At 50.3% G+C, this 26,934-nt stretch overlaps 1 protein-coding gene across 2 annotated transcripts in view; it reads right to left on the reverse strand.

Annotated features, from left to right (window-relative positions):
- Positions 1 to 12,922, reverse strand: part of LOC134433442 (uncharacterized) — a 33,103-nt gene extending 20,181 nt beyond the window's left edge. Inside the window, exons 1-3 of one of the 2 annotated variants that reach the window (XM_063182290.1) lie at positions 12,842 to 12,922; positions 4,950 to 5,004; positions 4,251 to 4,304 (exon numbers count right to left, since the gene is read on the reverse strand). In XM_063182290.1, coding sequence (XP_063038360.1) covers positions 4,251 to 4,304; positions 4,950 to 4,983 — 88 coding nt within the window. In that variant the 5' untranslated portion in view covers positions 4,984 to 5,004; positions 12,842 to 12,922. Of the gene's footprint in view, positions 1 to 4,250; positions 4,305 to 4,949; positions 5,005 to 10,151; positions 10,229 to 12,841 lie in introns of those variants that run through there. The other variant, XM_063182289.1, reaches the window with a different exon arrangement.
- Positions 12,923 to 26,934: the final 14,012 nt, after the last annotated feature.

Below are 26,934 nucleotides of genomic sequence, written 5' to 3' on the forward strand. Positions count from 1 at the left end.
AGGACTGTGGATCAGCAAAAGCACCATCGTACCCCTGCAGCTCACCATCATGGACAACCTGAGAACCCTGAGGCACTTTCATCAGCTATGTGGGAGCATCAAATGGGTTTGTCCACTGCTGAGGACCTTGCACCCCTTCTCAAACTCCTGAGAGGCTGTAATGACCTCGACTCACCACAAACAATCACACTGGAAGCCCTGGTAGTGATCCAAAAGGTATCAGAGGCATAGTCCACGAGACAAGCCCACCGTGCTGACCCTACCCTGCCTCATCAATTTGTCATCTTGGGTAAGTCACCCAAGTTTCATGGGCTCATTTTCCAGTGGGACCCCACTCTGAAGGATCAGCTTTTAATCACAAAGTGCATGTTCCGATCACACCAATCACATAAGATTAAGACAATCACTACACCCCAGGAGCTGATGGCTCAGCTCATTGTAAAAGCCAGATCATGCCTCAAAACCCTAGCAGAGTGTGAGTTCAATACATTTACCATCCAGTGACATCAGGTGAACTGGAAGCTTTGCTCCAGACCAATGAACACCTCCAGTTTGCTCTTGACAGCTACCCAGGTCAAATCTGTATCTGCCTACAGAAATATAAACTATATAATGATTGTTTTAATTTGGTCCCAAAATCATTAAAGAGTTGTACTCCTTTTACTGATGGCTCCAGAAAATCCCGTAAATCATTACTCGGAAAAATTCTGACACTCAGGAGTGGGAGTCTGATGTTCAGATTGTTCAGGGATCACCACTAATTGCAGAATTAGCAGCCGTTCTCAGAATCTTTGAGAAGATCAAACAACCCTTGAATCTGGTTACTGATTCAGCTTATGTTGCTGGAATAGCTGAAAGAGCAGAACATTCCTTGTTGAAGGAAGTGTCAAATCCAGATTTATATAGCTTGCTTTCAAAGTTAACATACCTCCTCTCCCACTGAGAGCAACCATATCATATTAGGCATATGAGGTCACACACTGATCCCCCAGGACTGATTATGGAAGGCAATTGGAGAGCAGATATCTTAGCCATGGCAGTGCAGACCACCCTACCACACATTTTTAATCAGGCTAAACTGAGCCACTCATTTTTTCACCAAAATGCACCAGCCCTGCTCCCTATGTTTAAAACCACAAGGGAACAGGTGAGAGCAATTGTGGGCTCCTGCCCCAGCTGCCAGGAATTTGTTTTGCCTTCCATGGGGGCTGGGAACAACCCCCGAGGCCTCAAAAGTTTACAATTGTCGCAAACAGATATTACACACCATGCACCCTTTGGGAGACAGGAATATATTCATGTGTCCATAGATACATTCTCCAGGGCTATATTCGCATCTGCCCACACAGGAGAAAAGGCCAAAGATGTTATCAAACATTTTCTTCTAGTGTCTTCCATCCTAGGCATTCTGCAAGCCATCAAAACATATAATGGTCCTGCTTACCCCTCCAAAAATTTCCAAAAATTCTTAGATCAATGGTGGGTGAAACACACCACTGGCATATCCCATTCCCCAATGGGGCAATCTGTTGTAGACAGGGCTCACTGTACACTCGAGAGAGTCCTTCATCAGCAGCATAGGGGAGTTGAAACACTACCAAATGTAGAAAGATTATGTAAGGCTCTTTATGTCATCAGTTTTCCTAATAATTCATTCATGGAGCCAAACCCCTCCATTGTCCAGCGCGTCTCAAAGTGCCTTGAGCTCAGCTCACAGAGAAACCCCCTGTGCTGACCAAAGACCCCAAATCTAAGTGAATAATGGGCCCATTCCCATTAGTAACTTGGGGCAGAAGCTATGCTTGTGTGTCCACAGAATCTGGCCCAAGGTGGACTCCCAGCAAGAATGTCATGCTGTTCATCGAATCACCAAGTGCAGCTCCCAGAGACACTTCCCTGGAACTCCAGAAACAGCATAGAGATCAAGCTCGGTAGGTGTGGAGGAGAAGAAGGAAAAAGACTGTAAACGCAGATGTTTGTCACAGAGGAAGATGACTCTCCACTGCTCCAGACAATCATAAGACTCTCTGTTGCATTTTATTTGCTCTTCTTTTTTTTTTTTGCACTGTTACCCCTCTTTAGCTGGTTTTACTCTCTTGAGTTTGTTGCACTGTTACCCCCTCTTGTTTTCCCACCCCTTTTCTACTCAGTGAAAACTGAGGGGATAAGAGGAGAAGATTTGAGGGACTGTTAAAATTATATAAGTCTGAAAATCCATTTCTTCAAACTCACAGATCAACTCATCACCCCCAAGCATCCTTCCATGTTTCTGGCAGCAGGGAATCTCTAACTATTCCAGACAGGATTTTGGATGCTGCTCGCCTTTCCATCAGCTGGTGCGTGGATTGTCCTTTAGCCCAGTCAGAACATCTGGGTCACACTAGCCAAGACTTTACAGCAAGACAATCTATGCCTGTCCATAGGTAGCGTGGACAAACCCCTGTCGATGTGCCTGGTAGGGGCTCCTTTAGCAACAAATGAAAACCCATATACAGATAACAACCCAATGGGTGGACCCAGACCCTACCTCGAGCACCAGAGGAACCCCAAGAATCAGAGCTGTTGGGGTCCTCTAAAGCTCATTACTGTGTCCAATTTCAGTATCAACCTCCTGACCAACACTTGACCTACCTTGAACTTATTAAGTCTACCCACAGGGAAGATGCAACCCCATTTAGTAAAAATTATACCCCTCTAAATTGGTGCAATTAGACCAGTCCCACACTTTCTTCATCCTCACTCCATCCCAAAGTGCTGCTCCGGGGAGTGTTCCTTATCTCTGGAGACCAAGTATGGGCCAGGATCCCCTCACACCTTCAAGGGAGTCCCTGCAGCCTTGGCCTGCTCACTACCTTCCCCCCAAACATAACTTTACTCCAAAATTGGAAACAAAAAAAGAAATTGGCACGCCAAAAGAGATCATATACCGAATTTGATGAAAATTGCCACAGCCAAGTTTACAATTGGAACAAAGTAAAGAGAGCCGTGGTCTCACCTTTTTTACCTTGGGGGGACACAGCTGAGGCTCTTGGTGAGCTTTCTCACCTAGAGTGTTGGCAGAGTAAGCAGGCAAACGCTACCTCCACTGCAGTCAGTGACGTGACTGCATGCAACATTGCAAAATCAAGCAGCAATAGACTTTTTAGTGCTTGCCCATGGACATGGCCGCCAAGACTTTGAAAGGATGTGCTGCCTCAACCTTTCTTCATACTCAAAATCTACCCGTGCAAGTATCCAGAAGCTGAGGGAACAAATAAAGGACTTAAAGGTAAAAAAGAACCCAGACTGGATCAATGAACTTTTCTGATAATGAGGGCTGACGAGATGGGTTTCATCTTTTGTTAAAGGAATTTGTTAGATTGTAATAATTGTTTTTATCGTTTTACACATTTCCCTGTTTATTTAAGTGTCTGTAGAAGTCCATCGGGGAAGTCTTCATTGTAAGAAAAAACAGGGGAGTTGTGGAATCCTCTGAATCCTTCCCCCTCAGGGAAATCCCCAGAGCATTGCCTTGGAGAGACTTACCATAGAGTTTTCCCCACCTAGGAAAGGAAGGACAGAAAGGACTTCCCCATGGACTCTTGCTTAACACTGATGCTTCCCACTTCCCCATATGTCCCAACTTCCCCTGGTTTCTCCTTTCCCTGTTTCCTCATTGGTTGTGGTACCCCTGGTGCCCTGGCCCTGTCTTCCCTTAAGGCCAATGCTCTTCGCCCTGCCCTTTGTACCACCCCCATGCCCTCCCATACTTAAGAGTGTGCACAGCACAGGGCCAGGTCTTTTTGCCCCTGGTTTCCCTTCAGTGTGCCACAATAAATCTCGCTGGAACTGACCATACAAAAAGGCCCTTCTGCCTCTCTTTGCTGAGCTAGTGGTGGTGAGTGTGGTGTGTGGACTTGACTGCTTTGCCTGAATGCTAACCCAAGTGGCCTTTCCACAGGAGATGCTTATTGGGAACAGATATAGGTAGCAGCAACCACCATCTAAACATATGCCGCTACACACCTGCTAGAGTAGGATGTGTCTCTGGTCAAAGAAGGTCACCCCTCTGACCAAACTGATCCCAGCCCAAAGGCCAAGCCTTCTGCTGTGCTCTGGAAGGGGTTCTGCAGGAAACGTGCTCAGGGGAGAGACCTCCACTGGCCTCACTTCTCTCAGGGATAACACATCCCATCCCACCCCATCCCATCCTTTCCCAAGGGTTCCCAAGGATGGCCACAGACAAGAGGAATGGGATCCAGCACACTTACTGATTGTGTTGATTATGCATTCTATCCATTCCTTAGCTGTATCCCATGCCGTTTCTGGACATCAGGTACATATGAAAATAAAATCAAAGAGAAAACAAGGACATTTAACAAGGACCTTTCCCCAGAGAACTCCAGGACTGAACTGAGCAGGTTCTGGGGCAGAACACAGTATCCCACAGCTGGCCCAGGAACCCCACAGCAGTGCTGCAGGGTTTCTGACCCTCGGGCCCACTGAGGCTCTCCTGGGCCAGGGAGCTGCCTCAGCTGCCACAGCACTCAGGCACTAAACAGGTGCCTCAGTCCCACCACAGCTCAGCCACCCACAAGAGGGTGAGACTCTTCTGCCTCACACCAGGAGTGGAGAGGAACCTCCCAAGTTCCTTCACTGTCCCTTGGCACATTCATTTCAAACTGACCATCAAAGCCCTGCTCAGCAACACCCCCTGCTAGTGTAGGACACGTCCCTTGTCAAAGGAGGTCACCCCTCTGACCAAACTGATGCCAGCCCAGAGGCCAGGCCTTCTGCTTTGCTCTGGAAGGGGTTCTGCAAGCAACGTGCTCAGTGGAGAGACCTCCACTGGCCTCACTTCTCTCAGGGATAACATATCCCACCCCATTCCATCCCAACCCAAAGGTTCCCAGGATGGCCACAGACAAGAGCAATGGGATCCATGAGTCCACTCCTACTTATGGACCTACCTGAGTCTCCTTGGGAATGCTTTGAGTAGCTCATCTCTTCTAGCCAGTGCTTCGCCTGAAAAGAAAAAGAAAAATGAAAATAAAGGAAGCTTCACTACAATATTTCCCTACGGATTTAAAAAGTGCATTTCAGAGCTTTTTGGGGACACATATGTCCTTTATACTACTCAAACTTCTGATCTACTCAGGAATTTTTATTTTACTGATTTTTCCTTCCATCACTGTCTAAACAAGTAATACAATTCTTAGCAAAAAAAATTAGCTGTGTCCTCATTTCTTGTTACCTGTGTCCTTTTTTCATAATTCACTCTGCAATGCAAGGGAAAAGAGGGTCAAAATCTCTGTGGTGAGCACACAGCACTGGAGAAGATAATGCAGTTAATAAGAAGTTCTGTTGTACAAAACTTCTCTCACTCCCCCTCCTCAACTGGACAGGAGGAAAAAATACAACTGAAGAGCTCACATAAAGCCTGGGACATCCCTCTCCAGCTGCCACCATGGGCAAACCAGACTTGACTTGTGGATGATTGCTTTGCTTCTCAGCAATTCCCAATAGAGCAGCAAGCCAAGTAACAAAGACAAAACTGAAACCACCTCACTCCCACTCTCCCCCCTCTCCTGGCTGTGAACACACCTGGTGCAGGTGGCTGGGGCAGCTGCAGAGCCTGATGCAAGCTGAGCTCCAGGTGGGAGCCCCAGACAAGAGCTCGTGAACGGCCAACAGAGCCCAACAAAGGGCACCAAGAGTGGTGGCACCGCTGGGGAAGGGACACCGAGAGACCCAGCAGGAGCTGAGGGCCCGGGAGGAAGAGCCAGACTCGAGCCTTGGGCATCCAGACTGAGGGGATAAAACTGAGGGGCTCCCTTGCTGGGGGAACAGCTCAGGCTGTTCCTGTGTCACTGCACTGGGATTAAATGGCTTTATGGAATCAGACAGCTGAGACTGCTCTGGGAAACCTGGGATGGAACCAGGGAGGAGACAGGGGCTGGGTGTGGGGGGTCCAGCAGGGCCCATTGGGGCACTGCAGCCACTGCTGTGAAGGGGCTCTTCCCAACACTGAACACCTCTGGTGGCTGGAATGTGATGGCCAGAGAGCCTTGGGAAGGGTCAGACTGGGAAGTTTCCCAAATATCCTCTTCTGCACAGCTGGCTGCAGAAAGCAGGGCCCTGCTGACCCTTCCAACAAAGCCACCTGTCCCTCCTGAGCACATCCATCAGAGCAGCAGGGATGAGGTGAAGGCAGAAACAGGGACTGCTCAGGAGTGAGGAAAGGTCTGCTCAGGGCACAAGTCACTGCTGTGCTCTGCTCTCCCTCTTTCTTGCACTCCATTTCCCTGGGCTGTCTGCTCCTTGGGACTTTCTGTTTACTTTGGCCACGTTCCAGAGAAGGAGAAGGACCTGGACTGAATTAAGGGACCCCTTGCCAAAAGCTGCTGCATGTCAAGAAAGCTTTCCTGGTGTTCAAGGGGAGGATAGACCTGGGTGAGGAAAAGAGGGGAGGATTAGCAATACAGAAATGCCAGCAGGGACCCAAGAGAAGTCCCAGCCCCAGGGGCCATGGCTGTCCCATGGAACTGAAGGCATCAGACAGGAAATGCCAGGGGTGATTTCCCAGGAATGAACCCTGCTCCATCTCCTCCCACTACATTTTGCTGTTTTGCTCTGGTCTGAAAGGAGGGAAAGCATATAAATGGCAAAAAATGCTCAGAGTTTGAGGAGTTTTCTCCTGAAAGCAGAGCAATAGAGTGATGGCTTCTCAAACAGTAACAATGAGTAGATGATGTGCACGTGGAGCTGTCCTGGATGTGCCTCTGCCATTGATCACTGATGAACACTGGCATTAGCTCAGATCACCACTCATGGAAAGATGGTTGTGCTTCCAGAGATGGGTCACCCCACTTCTCACAGTCAGAGACACATTGTCCTATCTGTCTCTCATATTTGGAAGGAGCCCTGACAACTGCTTTAGACAGGAGAATAATTTTATGCAGGGCCAGATCTGCACTCTTGAGCCAAAGCTGAAGCTTTGAGGGGGAAAAAGAAAAGGAAAGGGGGAAGACAGGAGAAGGGAGGAGAATAAAAAAGAAAAGAAAAGGGGGGGGGGGGGCAGGGGTAAGAGGAGACAGAAAAAATATGGAAAAAAAAAAAAGAAATAAAAGAAACAAAAAAGGAAGAAACTCTCTCTGTCACATTGTCAGTGATGGCTTTGTTGCCCAGAGACCAAGAGAGTCTAGTCTGCCAACGGATGCCCAATAAATTAGACATTTTGAATTATGCATTGACTGCAATAAAACATTATTACCAGCATGTGAGTTAAATCCAGGAGGATCGTCTGAGTGGTGGTGAAATCTCATTATGCTTTTTCTGGGGTGCTAAGGTGAGCTAATAATATTAAATATAAAAATTAAAATACGTTCTAGTCACTCCATGAAATAAGTATTCATTCTATATTCAGACTAAAAATTTTTCCGATCAGCCAAGATCAAAGAAACAAACAATTATCCATAATGTATTCATGGCAACCAGGCTGTGCCTAATCAATATGCTACTTACTTTTTATTTTTCTCCCATTTATTGTGTAGCAAGTGTCATGGTAACAATTTTTGCTATCAGACAAAAAACCCATAAAATAAATAAGTAAGGCCTGAATTGACCATTTTTTCTCTATGTAGGAGTGAATTAGGAACTGAGTTAGTGTCCGTAGACTGTGGGCAGGAAGGGACAATCGACTTTAAATAGGAATTTTATGAAATATTAACTTTGTGGTCTCCCTCCAACCCTTCCTTACTGGTCCCCCACCCTCTGCAGCACAGCTGGGCCTTGATGAGGCAAAGACACTGAAAGCCCTGGGGGCTCTGGAGGGCAGCAGGGCTCCTTCAGACCTCAGCAAAGCCCATTGAAGGCCCCAGGATGGTCCAGGGAGCTTTTCCCACTCAGTCCAGTCCTGAGTCCAGTCCCTTTGGCAGAACTGGACTCAGCACTTGAGGGCCCTCAGCAGTGCCCAGCCCAGGGACAGTCACTGCCCGGGAAGCCTTGAGAGGAGGGGGTGGCACTGCTGTGCATGGCCAACAGTGATTGCACTGGCCTTGCCCAGAGGGGCGGCTGCAGATTGCTGATTGCTCTGCTGCAGACAGCTCTGTTTGGGCAGGGTCACGCTTCTGCTGTTGCAGACACTGATATTCTTTAGGAAATCCTACCAGGACTGAAGGACAGCTGGAGGAGGATTGCCACCCCAGTGCCCCCAGGGCAGTGGTTCCTGAGTGCCGCAGCCGCCTGTGGCTGGGCAGGTGTGGTGTCAATGTGCTGGGCCGGGGTCAGCCCTTCCCCTGGCTGGGCTCCTGCTCACACAGCCGCGGGTGCTGCTGCCTTGCTTTGCTGCTGGCTCCTGTGCTCCCTCTCCCAAGCGCTGCCTTTTCACCCTGGAGCTCGCTCAGTTCAGCCGAGAGCCTCAGGAGAGGAGTGCTTTACTCCTGCCTCCTGGAGAGGCCATTCCCGCCCTCGGAAGAGGCTGCCCTGTAAAGCCGATCAGATTTCCTGACAGGCATTTATGGGAAATCAGTGTCAAACGGAGAAAGGAGGTGCTGGATGGGAGGGAGGAGCCCGTGGGGGTGGGAACCCTCTGCAGCTGCTGGTTCAGCCCATCAAAGCCTTCTCCTCTGCAGCCCCAGCTGTGTGCTCTGCTGCCGGCCTCAGTCCCTGCCCCTCGGTGCCTGGACCCCGCTATTTCCCGGCTGTGACAGCCCAGGCTGGCACTGAGGAGCTCATCCCTGGCCAGCCCTTCCCTGTGGGGCAGGAGCAGCTCCCCGTGAGCACCCCCCATTCACCCACCAGCCAGCTCTGCTGAGCCATCGCTCCCAGATCCCCGCGCTGCTGGAGCCCTTTGCTTTGCCTGGCCATGGATGCCAGGGCAGCTGCCATTCCCATGGGAACCTCCTCACTGGCCTGAGACCCTCCAGGCTGCCCCCAAAGCTCTTCTGCCTACTCTCCCTGATGATCAGGGGGAGCGTCCCCCCTTTCTGACCCCTCCCCTGCTCACTCACACAATTCAGCCTTTGCCCATCCAGTTGGGGATCTCCAGGTATCCCAGCTGCTCTTCACACCTCCCATCCTCATCCTCTGGCAGAGCCTTTCCTCTCCCACTGCATTCCACCAGCACTCAGGCACAGCCTCCCAAACCATCAAGGGATGGGACTGGCTCCAAAAGAATGATGTAGGCAGCTTCTGAGATCAAAGCCAGCAATTTTGGGTTCTCAGGGGTTCAGAAACTCCCACTCAGGAGCATTTGGGCTAAGAAACTGCCAGTTTGGGAGCTTTGAGTCTCAGTGATTTAGGGAGCTTTGGGGTCCCAAACACGGATTTAGAGAGATTTTGGCTCTGAACAAACCCAAACTTCAGGCAGAACTGGGGTTGAGAAACACCAATTTAGGGAGCATTTTGCTCAAAACCACTGATTTGGGGAACTTCTGGGCTCAGAAAGTCCCCTCTAGGCAGGTTTTCAGCTCAAAATTCCAATTTAGGGAGCTCTTGGGCTTAGAAGCGCAGGTTTAAGGAACTGCAGTACTCAAAAAGTGGTCACAGAAAGCTTTGTGGGTCAGGAAAAGCAACTGGGGGAGTTCAGAAACACCCATTTAATGAGCTTTGGGGCTCAGAAAAATCAATGTCCAGAGACTTGGGGTCCCAATGCAGCAATTCAGAATACTTTGGGACACAGCAATGCCATTTAAAGATGCTTTTGGCCTCAGAAAATAGGCATTTGTGGAATTTCACAGCTGAGAATACGGAAGTTTCAGGAGCATTGGGGCTCAGAAACATCCACCTGGGGAGTTTTCGGGACCTGAAACAGCATTCGGCTCAGAAATACTGATTTAGGGAGCACTGGGGCTCCTAAAGACCAATTTAGGGATGTGCAGGCCAAGTAAACCCATATTTGGGGAGTTCAGGGCTGAGAAAAAAATCATATCAGGAGCTTTGGGACTCAGGAAGAGTGATTTGGGGATATTTTCAGATCAGCAAGAATGATTTAGAGAGCTTTTGGGCTCCCAAAACCACTTTAAACCGATTGTGGGCTCTGTAGTCCCCATTTAGGGAGCTTTGGAGCTCCAAACCAGCGATTTCAGGAGCTTTTGGACTGAGAAACATCAACTTCAGGAGCAGAAGGAGCAAGCCTCGGGGAAACACGGGAGCAAGGGGCTGGCACTTACCTGGGACAAGGCTGGGAAGAAGCAGCTCCGTGCTGGGGTATGAGTAGCGGGGGCTCCTCATCCCGGTTATATCTCCCCCCTGTCCGCTCCTGTTCCCGCCCCCACGGGCTCCTCCCTCTACCCCTGCAGCTCCTTTCCCGGTTTTACGCTAATTTCTCGTAAATCAGTTGTCAGCCTGGAAAGGGGAAGTGAAAATGCCCCGATCGGGGGCGGCTCCTTGGCTGGGGTGGGAAATGTGCGCAGCCAGCGGTCCCTCCGTGCTCCTGGAGCCTCCCAGGGCACCGGGAATGCCCCGGGAGGGCACCGGGAGCGCTGGGAGTGAACCCCAGGGGCTGCTGGCAGACAGGGCACAGGGCTTGAGTTAGGGGTGTCAGAGCTCTGGAACACTGATTTTGGGAACTTCGTGGCTTAGTAATCTAATCTATTTCAGCAGCTTCGGGGCCATAACAGTGATTTCAGGAGCTTTGGAACGGAGAAAGTGCAATTTTGGGGGCTTTGGGGCTCCAGAACACTGATTTTGGGAGGTTTTTGCCTCGGGAAAAAAAAAGAAAAAAAAAAAAAAAAGAGCTTCGAGTCTCAAAGAAAGCAATTTAAGGCTATTTTTAGCTCAGAAGCAGCAATTTAGAGAGATATTTTGGGCTCAGAAACATCCATTTAAGGATATTTTGGTGTCTGAAATACCAGTTTAAGGAGCTGAGAAACACTCATTTAGGGAGGATTTGGGCTCAGAAACATCAAAATAAAGAGGTTTTGACCTCCCAGATAAAAAACCTGTTTGGGGAGGGTTTTGCTCACGAGAGCTGGACTACAAGTATGGGGAGGCCTGGCAGACTGACTGTACCCCAAACCCACCAGGGCAAGTGCTGTGTGCCTGTGGTGGCCAGAACAACCTCTGGGTGACTGCAGACAGACCCTGTGTCCCATGTCACATCCTGGGACACTGTCCTGGGCTTGGAAATGAGTGCTATGGGCACACGGTGCCCCATGAAAGAATTTAATGAGACAATGGTACTCATTGCCAAAACAACCTTACAGACACCTGGCCATGAAGCAGGCACCGAGTGGATTTATGACATCTGTAGAAGTCCATCCGAAAATCCTTCATTTTTTGCCTCACAACTGTCATGAGAAAAGACTACCGAAGGGTTAAAATTGCTGAGCCGGTTGGGAAAGAAAGTCTCCTGCTTATCTAGTGTGTTCACAAGTGATGCTTGCAGAACACGCCATGCTGTACTCGAAGGGGGCATGCCGCCCTTTTCTGGACAATTGAACTGGACTTTCTTCCAAACTCCTGAGCTGGCTGGACTGAGCTCTGGGGTGGCTCCCCCCGCACTCCATGAGAAGACCCCTCTTGCCTGTCTTCAACCACCATGATGGACCAACAGAGATGCGAATCCCCTCATCAAGGAACCAAGAACCCCTCTGGCACCCTATTGGCACCCCCATGGCACCCCCCTGGCAACCTCCTTCCAGAGACTGGGACTGTACCCCCTCCCAACTTGGGGAGGGGGAAAAACCTAATGTACCTGTGAGCATTCAGCCATGAAAACAATGGAACAGTCTCACCCCCTCCTCCTGCTCCTATTCTTCTCCCCTCCATGGAAACCTAATTTCAGCCACCCTTCCCCCAACCAAGAACAGTATATATTGGGGTTCGGTTCGACTGTCCTTTGAGATCTCCCCAAGACGTGTACCAGCGAGTTTTGGCGGCGGGACCCCGAAGACCTCACGTTTTGGTAGCTATACCCCATTCCCACCTTCTTTCCTCCCTTTTTTCCTTGTCTTACCCTTCTCTTCCCCGGATCCCTTAACCAAACGCATATTTAGCTGTGGTTATAATAAATAAAATTGCACCTTGTTGATTTGTTACTGCAAAACCCCTGTGCCTTGTGTTGGTTATTTTTGCACCCAAAAATCATTCGTCACCCGTTCATTTCGGGTGGACCTTCACACATCCCCTGTGATGGACCACCCTCTAGAATGATGGGATGGGCTGGTGAAGATGACAGTGAGCAACGGGTGGTGGGACAAGATCCTTCTGCTACAGCTGATGTTATTCTTGCATCAAGAACAAAATGACATTAAGTGATGTATACAGAAATGTTTCTCAATTTGTTTAGGCTTTAGAGAAGGAAAATAAAGAGAAAATTATTAAATGTTGTTGTTATATCTGTACCATGGGACACATCTGCTCTAAGCATTTAGATTATCAAGAGAAAGAAGGTTTAAATGCAGTTACAAAGCCAAGTGCATAGAGGACTAAGAAGGCTGGCCGCAGGCACAGACAAGAAAGCAATAAAGGCAAAATAAAGTTCAGGAGAAAGGTAAAAGTCATCTTGATGATCATTTAGGAGGAAGGTAAAAGGCATCTTATTTACATAGCATAGTCCTTAATAATATTTGAATACAATTACAGGAAATCCAGGAAACAGATGCATTTGATGTGGGTAAACTACTTGACATTGCAGGGGCAGTAGATACAAATCAAAGGAAAACCAGCTGGAAGTGAGTTAATAGAAAACAATACCAGCTGAAGAAAGGGAATCAGCAAAGGACTGCTGCCCCAGGGAGGAAGGGGGTCTCATGGCAGGGAAAAGAGTTCAGTTCCTGGGCCTTCATTAGGAAGATTGGAGACAAACCAATGCTCATATTGTAAAAAGGAGGGACATTGGAAGCAGAAGTGTGCTAACCTAAAACCCAGGATTTCTCCAAACTCCTTCACGGCAATAGCTGGGTACTTGTGAAGGGGACCAGAGGTTTCATTCCCAGCAGAGCCTGTGGTAACAGCTACACTGGGAAAGGAAACACAGGAAGTTTTGGTAACAGGAGCTGGTTATTTTATATTAAATACCCTGCAAAGTAAGTTAATGATTCCATCACAACTGTCAGTGCCACTCGGACTTGTGAAACGCGCCCCTTTTTCAAGCCAGCTGTGCAATGCAAACTTCACAATGCCAAAGGTTTATGTCCAAAAAGGAGACAAAAGGATCCACAGCCCCCTGTGGCTGGGCAGGTGTGGTGTGAATGTGCTGGGCAGGGATCAGCCCTTCCCCTGGCTGGGCTCCTGCTCACACAGCCGCGGGTGCTGCTGCCTTGCTTTGCTGCTGGCTCCTGTGCTCCACCTCCCAAGCGCTGCCTTTTCACCCTGGAGCTCGCTCAGTTCAGCCGAGAGCCTCAGGAGAGGAATGCTTTACTCCTGGCGAGACCATTCCTGTCCCCTCTCAGATTTCCTGATAGGCATTTACGGGAAATCGGTGTCAAACCGAGAAAGGAGGTGCTGGATGGGAGGGAGGAGCCCGTGGGGGTGGGAACGCACCGCAGCTGCAGCCCCGGCCACCGCCTGGTTCACCAAGCTGATCAAAGCCTTCTCCTCTGCAGCCCCAGCTGTGTGCTCTGCTGCCGGCCTCAGTCCCTGCCCCTCGGTGCCTGGACCCCGCTATTTCCCGGCTGTGACAGCCCAGGCTGGCACTGAGGAGCTCATCCCTGGCCAGCCCTTCCCTGTGGGGCAGGAGCAGCTCCCCGTGAGCATCCCCCATTCACCCACCAGCCAGCTCTGCTGAGCCATTGCTCCCGGATCCCCCACGCTGCTGGAGCCCTTTGCTTTGCCTGGCCATGGATGCCAGGGCAGCTGCCATTCCCATGGGAACCTGCTCACTGGCCTGAGACCACTCCAGGCTGCCCCCAAAGCTCTTCTGCCCACTCCCCCTGATGATCAGGGGGTTTCTGAGCTGCCAAGGCAGCGTCCCCCCTTTCTGACCCCTCCACTGCTCACTCACACAATTCAGCCTTTGCCCATCCTGTTGAGGATCTCCAGGTATCCCAGCTGCTCCTCACATCCTCATCCTCAACCTCTGGCAGAGCCTTTCCCCTTCCACTGCATTCCACCAGCACTCAGGCACAGCCTCCCAAACCATCTAGGGATGGGACAGGCTCCAAAAGAATGATGTAGGCAGCTTCTGAGATCAAAGCCAGCAATTTTGGGTTCTCAGGGGTTCAGAAACTCCCACTCAGGAGCATTTGAGCTAAGAAACTGCCAGTTTGGGAGCTTTGGGGTCCCAAACACGGATTTAGAGAGATTTTGGCTCTGAACAAGCCCAAACTTCAGGCAGAACTGGGGTTGAGAAACACCAATTTAGGGAGCATTTCACTCAAAACCACTGATTTGGAGAACTTCTGGGCTCAGAAAGTCCCCTCTAGGCAGGTTTTCAGCTCAAAATTCCAATTTAGGGAGCTCTTGGGCTCAGAAGCAGAGGTTTAAGGAACTGCAGTACTCAAAAGTGGTCACAGAAAGCTTTGTGGGTCAGGAAAAGCAACTGGGGGAGTTCAGAAACACCCATTTAATGAGCTTTGGGGCTCAGAAAAATCAATGTCCAGAGACTTGGGGTCCCAATGCAGCAATTCAGAATACTTTGGGACACAGCAATGCCATTTAAAGATGCTTTTGGCCTCAGAAAATAGGCATTTGTGGAATTTCACAGCTGAGAATACGGAAGTTTCAGGAGCATTGGGGCTCAGAAACATCCACCTGGGGAGTTTTCGGGACCTGAAACAGCATTCGGCTCAGAAATACTGATTTAGGGAGCACTGGGGCTCCTAAAGACCAATTTAGGGATGTGCAGGCCAAGTAAACCCATATTTGGGGAGTTCAGGGCTGAGAAAAAAATCATATCAGGAGCTTTGGGACTCAGGAAGAGTGATTTGGGGATATTTTCAGATCAGCAAGAATGATTTAGAGAGCTTTTGGGCTCCCAAAACCACTTTAAACCGATTGTGGGCTCTGTAGTCCCCATTTAGGGAGCTTTGGAGCTCCAAACCAGCGATTTCAGGAGCTTTTGGACTGAGAAACATCAACTTCAGGAGCAGAAGGAGCAAGCCCTGGGGAAACACGGGAGCAAGGGGCTGGCACTTACCTGGGACAAGGCTGGGAAGAAGCAGCTCCGTGCTGGGGTATGAGTAGCGGGGGCTCCTCATCCCGGTTATATCTCCCCCCTGTCCGCTCCTGTTCCCGCCCCCACGGGCTCCTCCCTCTACCCCTGCAGCTCCTTTCCCGGTTTTACGCTAATTTCTCGTAAATCAGTTGTCAGCCTGGAAAGGGGAAGTGAAAATGCCCCGATCGGGGGCGGCTCCTTGGCTGGGGTGGGAAATATGCGCAGCCAGCGGCCCCTCCGTGCTCCTGGAGCCTCCCAGGGCACCGGGAATGCCCCGGGAGCGCTGGGAGTGAACCCCAGGGGCTGCTGGCAGACAGGGCACAGGGCTTGAGTTAGGGGTGTCAGAGCTCTGGAACACTGATTTTGGGAACTTCATGCTTAGAAATCTAATCTATTTCAGCAGTTTTGGGGCCATAACGGCAATTTCAGGAGTTTTGGAACCAAGAAAGTACAATTTTGGGGGCCTTGGGGCTCCAAAATACTGATTTTGGGAGGTTTTTGGCTCAGAGGAAAAAAAAAGGACCTTCGAGTCTCAAAGAAAGCAATTTAGGGATATTTTGAGCTCAGAAACAGTAATTTAGAGATATTTCAGGCTTAGAAACACCCATTTAAGGATATTTTGGTGTCTGAAAGACTAATTTAGGGAGCTGAGAAACATTCATTTAGGGAGGATTTGAGCTAAGAAATATCAAATTAAAGAGGTTTTTGCTTCCCAGTTCAAAAACCTATCTATGGAGGGGTTTGCTCACGAGGGCTGGACTACAAGTATGGGGAGGCCTGGCAGACTGACTGTACCCCAAACCCACCAGGGCAAGTGCTGTGTGCCTGTGGTGGCGAGAACAACCGCTGGGTGACTGCAGACAGACCCTGTGTCCCATGTCACATCCTGGGACACTGTCCTGGGCTTGGAAATGAGTGCTATGGGCACACGGTGCCCCATGAAAGAATTTAATGAGACAATGGTTGGTACTCATTGCCAAAACAACCTTACAGACACCTGGCCAAGAAGCAGGCACCGAGTGGATGCATGACATCCCCTGTGATGGACCAGCCTCTGGAATGATGGGATGGGGTGGTGAAGATGACAGTGAGCAACGGGTGGTGGGACAAGAACCTTCTGCTACAGCTGATGTTATTCTTGCATCAAGAACAAAATGACATTAAGTGATGTATACAGAAATGTTTCTCAATTTGTTTAGGCTTTAGAGAAGGAAAATAAAGAGAAAATTATTAAATGCTGTTGTTATATCTGTAGCATGGGACATATCTGCTCTAAGCACTTAGATTATCAACAAAAAGAAGGTTTAAATGCAGTTGCAAAGCCCAGTGCATAGAGGACTAAGAAGGCTGGCTGCAGGCACAGACAAGAAAGCAATAAAGGCAAAATAAAGTTCAGGAGGAAGGTGAAAGTCATCTCGATGATCATTTAGGAGGAAGGTAAAAGGCATCTTATTTACATAGCATAGTCCTTAATAATATTTGAATACAATTACAGGAAATCCAGGAAACACGTGCATTTGATGTGGGTAAACTACTTGACATTGCATGGGCAGTACATACAAATCAAAGGAAAACCAGCTGGAAGTGAGTTAATAGAAAACAATACCAGCTGAAGAAAGGGAATCAGCAAAGGACTGCTGCCCGAGGGAGGAAGGGAGTCTCATGGCAGGGAAAAGAGTTCAGTTCCTGGACCTTCATTAGGAAGATTGGAGACAAACCAATGCTCATATTGTAAAAAGGAGGGACATTCAAAGCAGAAGTGTCCTAACCTAAAACCCAGGACTTCTCCAAACTCCCTCATGGCAATAGCTGGGTACTTGTGAAGGGGACCAGAGGTTTCATTCCCAGCAGAGCCTGTGGTAACAGCTACACTGGGAAAGGAAACACAGGAAGTTTTGGTAACAGGAGCTGGTTATTTTATATAAAATACCCTGCAAATTAAGTTAATGATTCCATCACAACTGTCAGTGCCACTGGGACTTGTGAAACATGCCCCTTTTTCAAGCCAGCTGTGCAATGCAAACTTCACAATGCCAAAGGTTTATGTCCAAAAAGGAGACAAAAGGATCCTGTAACTTTATTCTAATAAAGGGAGAGGCCATGTTTACCCTCGGGTCTCTCCAATTTTTTGAGGATATAGCCTCCTTTTCAATGCTCTTTTCCCATCCCCACTACCCTCTGTCTTTCCCCATTGGCTGAGGTACTTGACAGGTACAGACTTCCCTGTGGGAAATGGATTTGTAGAGAGTTCCCAGGGTCTGACAGACACAGAATCACTGAATCACACAAGGTTGGAAGAGACCTTCAAGATAATTGAATCCAATCTGAACCCTAACACCTCAACTAAACCACGCCACCAAGTGCCACATCCAGTCTTTTCTTAAACACATCCGGGGATGGTGATTCCACCAACTCCTCGGGCCATTCCACCAAGTCCTTGGGCCATTCCAGACCAGTCCAGTACTTTATCATTCTTTCTGTGAAAAATTTTTTCCTAATATCCAACCTATATTTCCCTTGCCACAACTTGAGGCTACGACCTCTTGTTCTGTCAATTGCTACCTGGAGAAAGAGACCAACCCACACCTGACCATAACCACCTTTCAGGAAGTTGTAGAGAGTGATAAGATCACCTCTGAGTCTTCTTTTCTCCAGGATAAACAACCCCAGCTCCCTCGGCCATTCCTCAAGGACTTGTGTTCCAAGCCCCTCACCAGCCTGGCTGCTCTTCTCCGGACACGCTCAAGTGTCTCAACGTGCTTCCCAAACTGAGGGCCCAGAACTGGACACAGCACTCGAGGTGCTGCCCAAGCAGTGCTGAGCACAGGGGAAGAATCACTACCCTGCTCCTGCTGGCCACACCATTCCTGATCCAGGCCAGGAGCCATTGGCCTTCTTGCCCACCTGGGCACATTGCTGGCTCATGTCCAGCCTGCTGTCCATCAGTGCCCCAAGGTCCCTTTCTGCCTGGTTGCTCTCCAGCCACTCTGTCCCCAGCCTGTAGAGCTGCAGGGGTTGTTGTGGCCAAAGTGCTGGACCCAGCACTTGGACTTACTAAACTTCATCTTAGTGGACTCTGCCCATCCATCCAACTGTTCCAGGTCTCTCCGCAGAGCCATCCTACCTTCCAGCAGATGGACACACGCTCCCAGCTTGGTGTCAGCTGCAGATTTACTAATGAAAGATGCTACACCCTCATCCATGTTGTCAGTAAAAATATTGAACAGAACTGGCCCCAGCGCAGGGTCCTGAGGGCAATCACTGGTGACTGGCTGCCAGCTGGATGCAGCAGTGTTCACCACCACCCTCTGGGCCTGGCCATCCAGCCAATTGTAGACGTTTTGTTGATGCCCCTCCTTCTTTCCTAGAGTATTTAAAAACTCAATAATTTCATGGTCACTGTGCCCCACACAGCCTCTGACCACAACATCTCCCCCCAGCCCTTTTCTGTTTGTGACCAGCAGGAGACAGAGCTTTCTTTGGCAGTGGGAATTGCAGGAAACCTTCCCCAAGTGCAGCTTGGAAGGTTCAGCCCGGAGCTGAGGAGAAAGCAAAGTCCCTCGCAGGGCAGAATGTTGGTGCTGGAGGTGTGGCAGCGTGAGGCTGGGCCATGGCCGGGCTCTGTGTGCCAGGAGCCAGCAGTGCTGGGCACAGGGAGCCCAGGGAGGGCACAGAAACGCTGGGTGAGAAATCCTGGGGACAGCGAGATGGGCGAGTGCAGCCGGCCAGGGCAGAGGAGCAGCACGCCCAGGGGGCACAGCCTGCAGGACAGATCGCCAAGGGCTGGGCAGGGCTGGCAGGGCCACAGGCACCCAGGCCTTTGTGCCCTGGGCTCGGGCAGCGCCTCTGGAGGCCCCACAGGAGGAACTTTCCTGGCAGGGGCTGCACTTTGTATCTCCCTCATCCCTCTCTGGGGAGGCTAGCAGGGGCTGCAGGTTTATGACATTTGTCCTTGCTGCCCCTCACATCCCCCTGGCCCACCAAGAGCCCCGAGGCAGCCGTGAGGGACAGGCCCTGCAGGCCCAGGCTGGGCTCAGGGCTTGGCCTTTCTGCTTCCCCCAACCAGCCCAGGCCTTGCTCATCACTGCAGTTCCCTGCTCAGAGCCTTTGGCTCCCTGCAATCCTGCCCTCAAGGATCTGCTCTCACCAGGCCCTGGGCAGCCTTTGGCACTCCCTGCCCTCCCTGGGGCCCAGCCATGCTCCAAGGCACTTGGAGTTTTGCTGCTGACTCCTTAAGCAGCTTCTTCATCCCTCTCAGCGTGCCTGAGGCTCCTAGACCCAGGCCCAAATCCAGCGTGGGGCTGATTAAAATACAGAAAGCCCTCAGGAGGTCTTTGTCTCCCTTCCATTGTCTTCAGGTTCTCCAGGGCTTGTGCAGTGATTGGAGTCAGTTTGGAGTTGTCTTCAGGAGGGAGATTCCACAGTGCACATCATGATTGGTTTTTAATCAAGGGTGCTTTTTTTTACTTTTCATTTCAGAGAAGAGGGGATGGAAGCACTCCCCAAGTGATCTTGATGCTGAATTTATTTATATTTATAACAACAGTATTGGATTTTATTACCTAGTTTTTATATTTATATAGAAAAAATCACTACATTTTTAGTAGGCAAGAAAATTAATGCTCAACGTTTCTAACTAACACAATTCACTTTGTGAAAAGTGCATAGTACATGGCTCCATGCAGGTGTTTACCATATGTTAGTGGGATTTTTTAAGAAAGGAATGAGGCACTTGCACCAGATAGCAGCCCCAGGACACCTAAATCTTTCAGAGAAAAAGAATTTTTTGCCCTCTTATCAGAAGAAACTAACTTCTTCCCGCCTCAAAGGCACTGTTAGGATTAGAAGGAAGAAATTGATGATGACCAGACAGAATCCTGTATTTGAATGGAATTTATGCATCATGTATGAAGTGTATGATTATGCAACAGGCTATTGGTTTAAGGGTTAATCCTTTGTTAGCAGGTGTCCTTTTTTGGGCTCGTGCTGCCCATAAAAAGGTACCTGGACGTCCATAATTCTTTTGTTTTTATTGTCTCATATTGTCCTAATTCAATTTGTCCAAATTAATATTACTCTAATTGTATTGCTCTTTTTATAACAATTTTATTACAATTAAACTTTAAAAAAATTAAAAGCAAGTGATTGGCGTTTTTCACACCTTTATTAATTTATTAAGCTCTAGTAGCTATTTATTTATTCCTCTTTCAGGTAATTAAATATATTTGTAGACATTTTATCATGTTTTTTATAATCCTTTTATAGTACAGGGTCAAGAAGGGGCCCTTTGGGGTCCATGGAGACATTTCTGGGTCACATTTGGGGCAGTTTTGGGTCTGGGGAGGGAATTCAGAGAGAACTTGAGGGTCTGGGTGACACTTGGGGGAGTCGGGTGGGCACTTGAAGGGGCACTCAGGGATTCTGAGGGACAGTTCGGGGTCCGGGGCAGAACTTGGGGGTCCAGGGCGGCCCTTGGAGGTCAGGGAGGGGAATTTGGGGCCCTTCGGGGTCCGGGCGGGCCCTTGGGGAGGGCTCGAACAGGGCGTGGGGGGTAATGAGAGTTGTAGGCGCGGGTATCATACGGTTTAACGGAGCCGCGGAGCATCACGGGAGTTCTGGGCGCAGCTGCAATATTTCTCGGTGGGGCGCGGGGCATGACGGGAGGTGAAGTCCCGGCTGAAATAACGCCGGACGTGCGCCGCGCAGCATGATGGGAGCTGTAGTCCCGGAAGTTGTTTGAACGCGATGTTTGGAGGTTCGGGGAGGCACTTGGGGGATACTTTTGCGTCCGAGCCGCGACTTGAGGTCCTCGGGGGAACGTAAGCAGCTCGAGAGCCCTTGGGGGGACCTCGGGAAGCTCTAACCGGGCGCTTTAGGGCGGGAGCACTGCAGGAGTTTTAGGCGCGGACTGTGTTCTGAGGGGCTTTGGGGCCGCGGGGGATGAGAGGAGATGAATTCCCAGAAGCGGCTGTACCGAGCATCTGTGGGGTTGGGAGCACTCAGTGGTTCGGGGACGCTTTTGGGGGTCCCGAATGGGCGCTGAGGGGTCACTGAGGGATCCTGGAGGGTCTGGGGGACACTTATGGGACAGGTGGGGGCGGATCCCGGCGTTGTGTGGAGCGCGGACATGACGGGCGTGGTAGTCCCGGCTGCAATGAGGCTCAGTCAAGCCGCGAGGCATGACGGGAGTTGTAGGCAAAAATAAAATAAGGCGCCGACTTTAGGCACCGCCCCCAAAGCTCTAAATCCTGGAGCTGATTGGCTGCGGTCGGTGATGGGCGGGAGGCTCGGCAAATGGGACTCGGCGGAGGCGGGAAGAGCCAATGCACATTCCTCCAGTTCCTCCCAGTACAGCCCAGTCCCTCCCAATACACCTGAGTTCATTCCCAGTCCTTTCCAGTTCCCCCCAATATCATCCACAGGATGCCACAGTGTCCCCAGTCTTCTCCGCAATGTCCCCAGTGTCCCCAATTTGCCCCAGTATCACTCCCAGTATGTCCCAGTGTACCCCCACAGTCCATCCCAGTCCACCCACATTCCCCCTCAGCATTCCTTGTGTTCACAGGTTGTCCCAGTCCTCCCCATTGTCACTCCCAGTATGTCCCAGTGTGTCCCGCAGCGTTCCCAGTGTTCCCCAGTATGTCCATGTCCTCCCCAGTGTTTCCAAGGACAGTTTAATTTCTCTCGGTGGCCGTTGCAGCCAAACCCAGCAGTGGGGTCAGTGCAGTGCCCATGGCCACAGCCCCTTGCAGGGGCCCAGTGCAGCTTGTCTGTTTGCACTGGGGAAACTCAGGAGTTTCAGATTGCTTCAAAAAACCCCAAAAATGGCAAACCCCTCTTAGGCTGAGGGCAGCCAGCTCTCCAAGCACAGCAGAGCCCAGGGGAGTGAGGACAGACAGGATGGGGCTGGGCAATGTGGAGCAAGGTTGTCCACACTGGGTCAGAGCTCCTGGCACAGCTTCTGTGAGCAGGCCAGAGCTGCTGAGGAGAGACCCTGGGTCAATATCAATCACAGAATGCTGCAATCAACGCTTCTCTAAAGAGAAATAAAATAAAATATATCCTTTAAAATAGGAATGTGTGTTTCTTACAAGGTCCTTGAAATCTTTCTCCATAACTGGACTAGGAAAACTTTATTGACCCTCTCAGGGCTTTTGTATTGTTTACATCAGACTCAGTCCCTGAGAGTGTCTTCAAAAAACTTCTCAAGCACTCAAAGTTTAATTGAAGCACTGAACTTTCTTGAAGTTTTAATGGATTCCACTAAGGGACACATCTCACAAAGTGTCCCCAGGTTCCAGGTAGAGCAGAACACTGGAGGCAGTGATGGCAGTTGGGGACAAACAAGGCAAAGGTGTCTCTTGTGCTGAGCAAAGCTGGATGTGTTTCAGGAATGCAAAGGGCCAAGGCCTGAGCCCCAGCCCCTGGCCAGGCAGATCCTGTCCCTCCCTCCTTGCTCACAGCTCTTCCCGGGATGGGCACTGGCATGTGGGGATGTGCAATGCCCAGGGCAGGAGCATGGGGCGGCCCCTGCCAGGCTGCTGAGCAGGGACAAGGAGGCAATGAGGCCCCAGGCCTGCAAGGGTCACTTGCCCCCTCGTGGCCTCAGGCCCGGGCCCAGCAGCCATGGCCAAAGTGCTGCCCAAGTTGGCTCTGTCAGGGCTGTCTTGCAGCTGCTGCCCATCCCTGTGCCCTGTGCAGCCCAGGCTGTCCCACGGTGTCCCTGCCCTGCGCCTCTGTCCCTGCAGGCTGTCGGCATCCCCCGGCTGCCCCACCTGGCTGGCCCCTTCCTTTGCTTCCAGCTCTGCCTCCTGCCTGCCTCTGCCTGCCCACACAAAGCCTGGGGCTGATACCAAAACGCGTCATTCCATTTTTACCCTTTTGTGAACTTTCAGCACAGGGACAAGGCATGCAGGGGCTGCTTTCCTAGCAAGGATGGTTGGAAGAAAAGGAGAAGACATCTGACTCAAGAGTGTAGTGATAGAGAAAACAAGGACTCAGTCTGGGAACGTGGGGTGTGTACGAGCGGCATGGGGTCAGGACGGTTGGGACAGGTGGGGACGAGAGATCTCTGAAGCCAGGTCATGGAACTTGCAGGTTATTGCACAGAGCGTGGGACCCGGGGCCCTGCTGGGAGCTGCCAGCCGCAGCTCGGAGCTGACCTGGAAGAGGGAGAGAGACATAAAGAGAGTGGTAAAGAGAAAGAAGGCAAGAGCATGGTAAAGGGGAGGAGAGAGCAAGGTTCTTGTTACAATACAATAAATCTTCTTCTGTGTTGAATATTCTAATTCTCACAAACGAATCTGATACAAGATACAAATCCTGTAGGATTTACATACAACCTATAAGAACCATTACATTACCATGCTGTGTTATATTTTAAACCCTAAAAACTACTCTTTAGACCCCTTCTGCTTAGCTAGTAGAATCTGCTTTGACCCTTGGAGCTGTCTGCAAGAAGAGGGTCTTCTTCAATGAAAAGGGGATTACCTTCAGCTGGCCATGCCATTGTTCCGGAACTAAGGTATCTCAAAGCTTGCTTTAATTCCAATCTCGCTTTGAGTTTCCATATTCTCAAAATCTTTTGCCAGGCAATCATATTTATAAGGCTTTCCTGTTTCATCTTCCCCAACAGGGGTGGGTTTTATGGAAATGGGTAAATAATAATCCACGATTACTGCCTGTATAAAAGCAACACACTGGTAGAATCACATGTCCACCTAAGGTTAGTAGTTATCCCTCACTAGAACTCTGGCCTGAATAAATTGCACACAATTACACCCTCTGAAATAGCAAATAAGTGTTCAGGAGCCTTATTCTGATATTTTGGACATTTGGTGACAGTGGGGCCTCACAGACCCAAGGAGTCAGCTGTGACACTGTGCAAACTCATGGAACAAAGGGTCCATTGTGACACAGCAGAACCCCATGGAACCAAAATCCGTTTTGGCACACTGGGGCCACATTGAACCAATGGTCTATTGTGATAGTGCGGATCCAAGGAGACCATTGTGACCCTGAGAAACCTCTTGGAACCAATGGGCCATTGTGACACAGCAAGGCCTGGTGGAACCATGGGTCCCTTGTGACACTGCAGAACTTCACAGAACCAAGGTGACCGTGTTCTACTGCGGAACCTCATGGAACAAAGGGTCCATGGTTACACTGCAGAACCAAGGAGACTGCTGCTGGCAGTGTGAAAGCTCATGGAATCAGAAGTCCATTGTGACACAGCAAGGCCTGATGGAACCAAGCGTCCCTTGTTAAATTATGTGGCCTCATGGAACCATGAGCCATTGTGACACAGCGTGGCCACATGGAGCCAATAGGCCACTGTGACCCTGCAGATCCAAGGAGACCATTGGGACTGAAGAACCTGATAGAACCAAGAGTCCATTGTTCCGCTGTGGGGCCCTGTGGAACCAAGGAGAGCACAGTGACATTGTGGGGCCTCATGGAACAATGGAGACTGTTCTGACTCTTTGGGACCCACAGGAACCAGGGGCCATTAGAGCATGGCAGGGCCTGGTGGAATCAAGGGGACTGCAGGGAACACTGTGGGTGTCCATGGGATGAAGGGTCCATTCTGACACTGTGGAACCAAGGATACCATTGTGACACTGTGGGCGTCATGGAACCAAGGGTCCCATTGTGACACAGCAGGGCCTCATGGAACCATGGAGGCCATTTTTACACTTGGAGGCCTTGTGAAACCAAAGGGCCTTTGTGGCACTTCAGGGCCTTGTGGAGCCAAGGGGACCATAGTGACACTGTGGGGCTCCATGAAACCAATGGTCTGTTGTGACACTGCAAGGCCTTATGGGATCATGGAGACCACTGTGACACTACAAGGCCTTATGGAAGCAAGGAACCATTGTGACACTGTGGAGTCTTGGCAGGCCAAGGGGCAGTTGTCACACTGTGTGGCACCATGGAACCAAGGAGGCCATTGTGACACTCCAGGGCCCCATGGAACTAAGGATTCATGGAACAGTGCAGGACCCTGTGGAATTAAAGGTCCATTGGGACGTTGCGGGGCCTCATGGAATCCTGGAGGCCATGATGACACTTGAAGGCCTCGTTGGATCAAGGCACTCTGCAGGGCCTCATGGAACCAAGGAGACCCTTCTGACATTGTGAGTCCCCATGGAACCAAGGGTCCATTGTGACATTGCAGCCCCAAGAAGACCCCTGTGACTCTTCAAGGCCTCGCGAAAGCAAGGGACCATTGTGACACTCGGGAGCCCCATGGAAACAATAGGCCAGTGTGACACAGGAATGCCTCATGGAACCGTGGAGACCATTATGATGCATGGGGCCTCATGGAACCAATGGAGCATTGTGAAACAGCAAAGCCTTATTGAACCAAGGGCACAATAGTGACACTGTGGGGCTCCATGGGACCAAGGGGAGATTCTTAAAGTGCAGAATCAAAGAGACCATTATGATGCTGTGGGGCATCATGGAACCACAGGTCCATTGTGACACGGCATGGCTGCAGGAAACCATAGGGGCCATTTCTACACCTTGAGGCTTTGTGAAACCAAAGGGCCATTGTGGCACTTTGTGTCTCCATGGAACCAAGGAGTCCATTGTGACACTATGAGGCCCTGTTGGGCAATTGTGGCACTGTGTGGCACCATGGAAGCAAGGGACCATTGTGACACTACAGGAACTAAGGATGTGACATCCCCGTGGAACTAAGGATTCATGGGACAATGTGGGACTCATGTAACTAGAGGTCCATTGTGACTTTGCAGGGCCTGATGGAACTAAGGGAAGGGACAATTGTGACACTGTGGGGCCCAATGGAAGCAAGGGGCCAGTGTGACACAGCTGGGCCTTATGCAGCCAAGGGGCCACTGGGATCCTGAGGAACCCAAAAGAATTAAGGGGCTGTTTTGACACTCTGCAGCTTTGGAGACCCTGAGAGGCATTCCCTGGGTTAGGGAGACACAAGAAGCTTCCCTAGAAAGCTGTTCGACCCCATTGACTCCTTCAACTTGTTCTCCGTCCCTCAGCCACTCGCTCCCTATTCTCCCACTGGCCCTATCTTTGTACTGCCCCCATGGCACTGATCAGCCCCTTCCTCTCGAGATACAGACACCTGGATTCCCCTCAGGAGTCCTGCCTTGTGACCCTGAATATCTCACCACACAGCTGAATTATACATCTGTGGATACCATGCAAATGCCCTTTTTGCTTGCCTACCCTGGGCTTTATTAGCAGCTATTCCGGCTGAAACAATGGTCCATTATTGCTGTGTGGATCCAAGAAGACCATGGTGACACTGTGGCATCTCATGGATCCAAGGGGCCATTGTGACACTGAAGAACTTCATGGAACCCAGGGTCCATTGTGACACAGCAGGGCCTCATTGGAACAAAGGAACCATTGCTGACAGTACAGAAACTCATGGAACCAAGGGGCTGTGGTGATGCAGCAGGGCCACATGGAACCCAGGAGACCAGTGACATTTAGGGATCTCATGGAACCAGGGTCCATTATAGCACTGCAGAAACAAGGAGACCATTGTTGATGCTGTGGAAGGTCCTGGAACTAAGCAGCCATTGTGACACTCCAGGGACTCGTTGAACCAGGCAGACCATTGTGACACCACAGAACCTCATGGCACTGAGGGTTTATTGTGACACAGTAGGGACCCATGAAGCCAATTGTCCATTATGACAATGTGGATCTGAGGAGACCATGGTGACACCATGGAAGCTCATGGAACAATGGGTCCATTGTGACAAAACAAGGCCTTGTGGAACCAAGGAGACCATTGTGACATCAGGGAAACTCGTGGAACCAAGGAGACCATTGTGACATTATGGAAACTCATGGAACCAAGG

The sequence above is a fragment of the Melospiza melodia genome, unplaced genomic scaffold (genome assembly GCF_035770615.1).
Source record: "Melospiza melodia melodia isolate bMelMel2 unplaced genomic scaffold, bMelMel2.pri scaffold_18, whole genome shotgun sequence".
Taxonomy (NCBI): Eukaryota; Metazoa; Chordata; class Aves; order Passeriformes; family Passerellidae; genus Melospiza; species Melospiza melodia.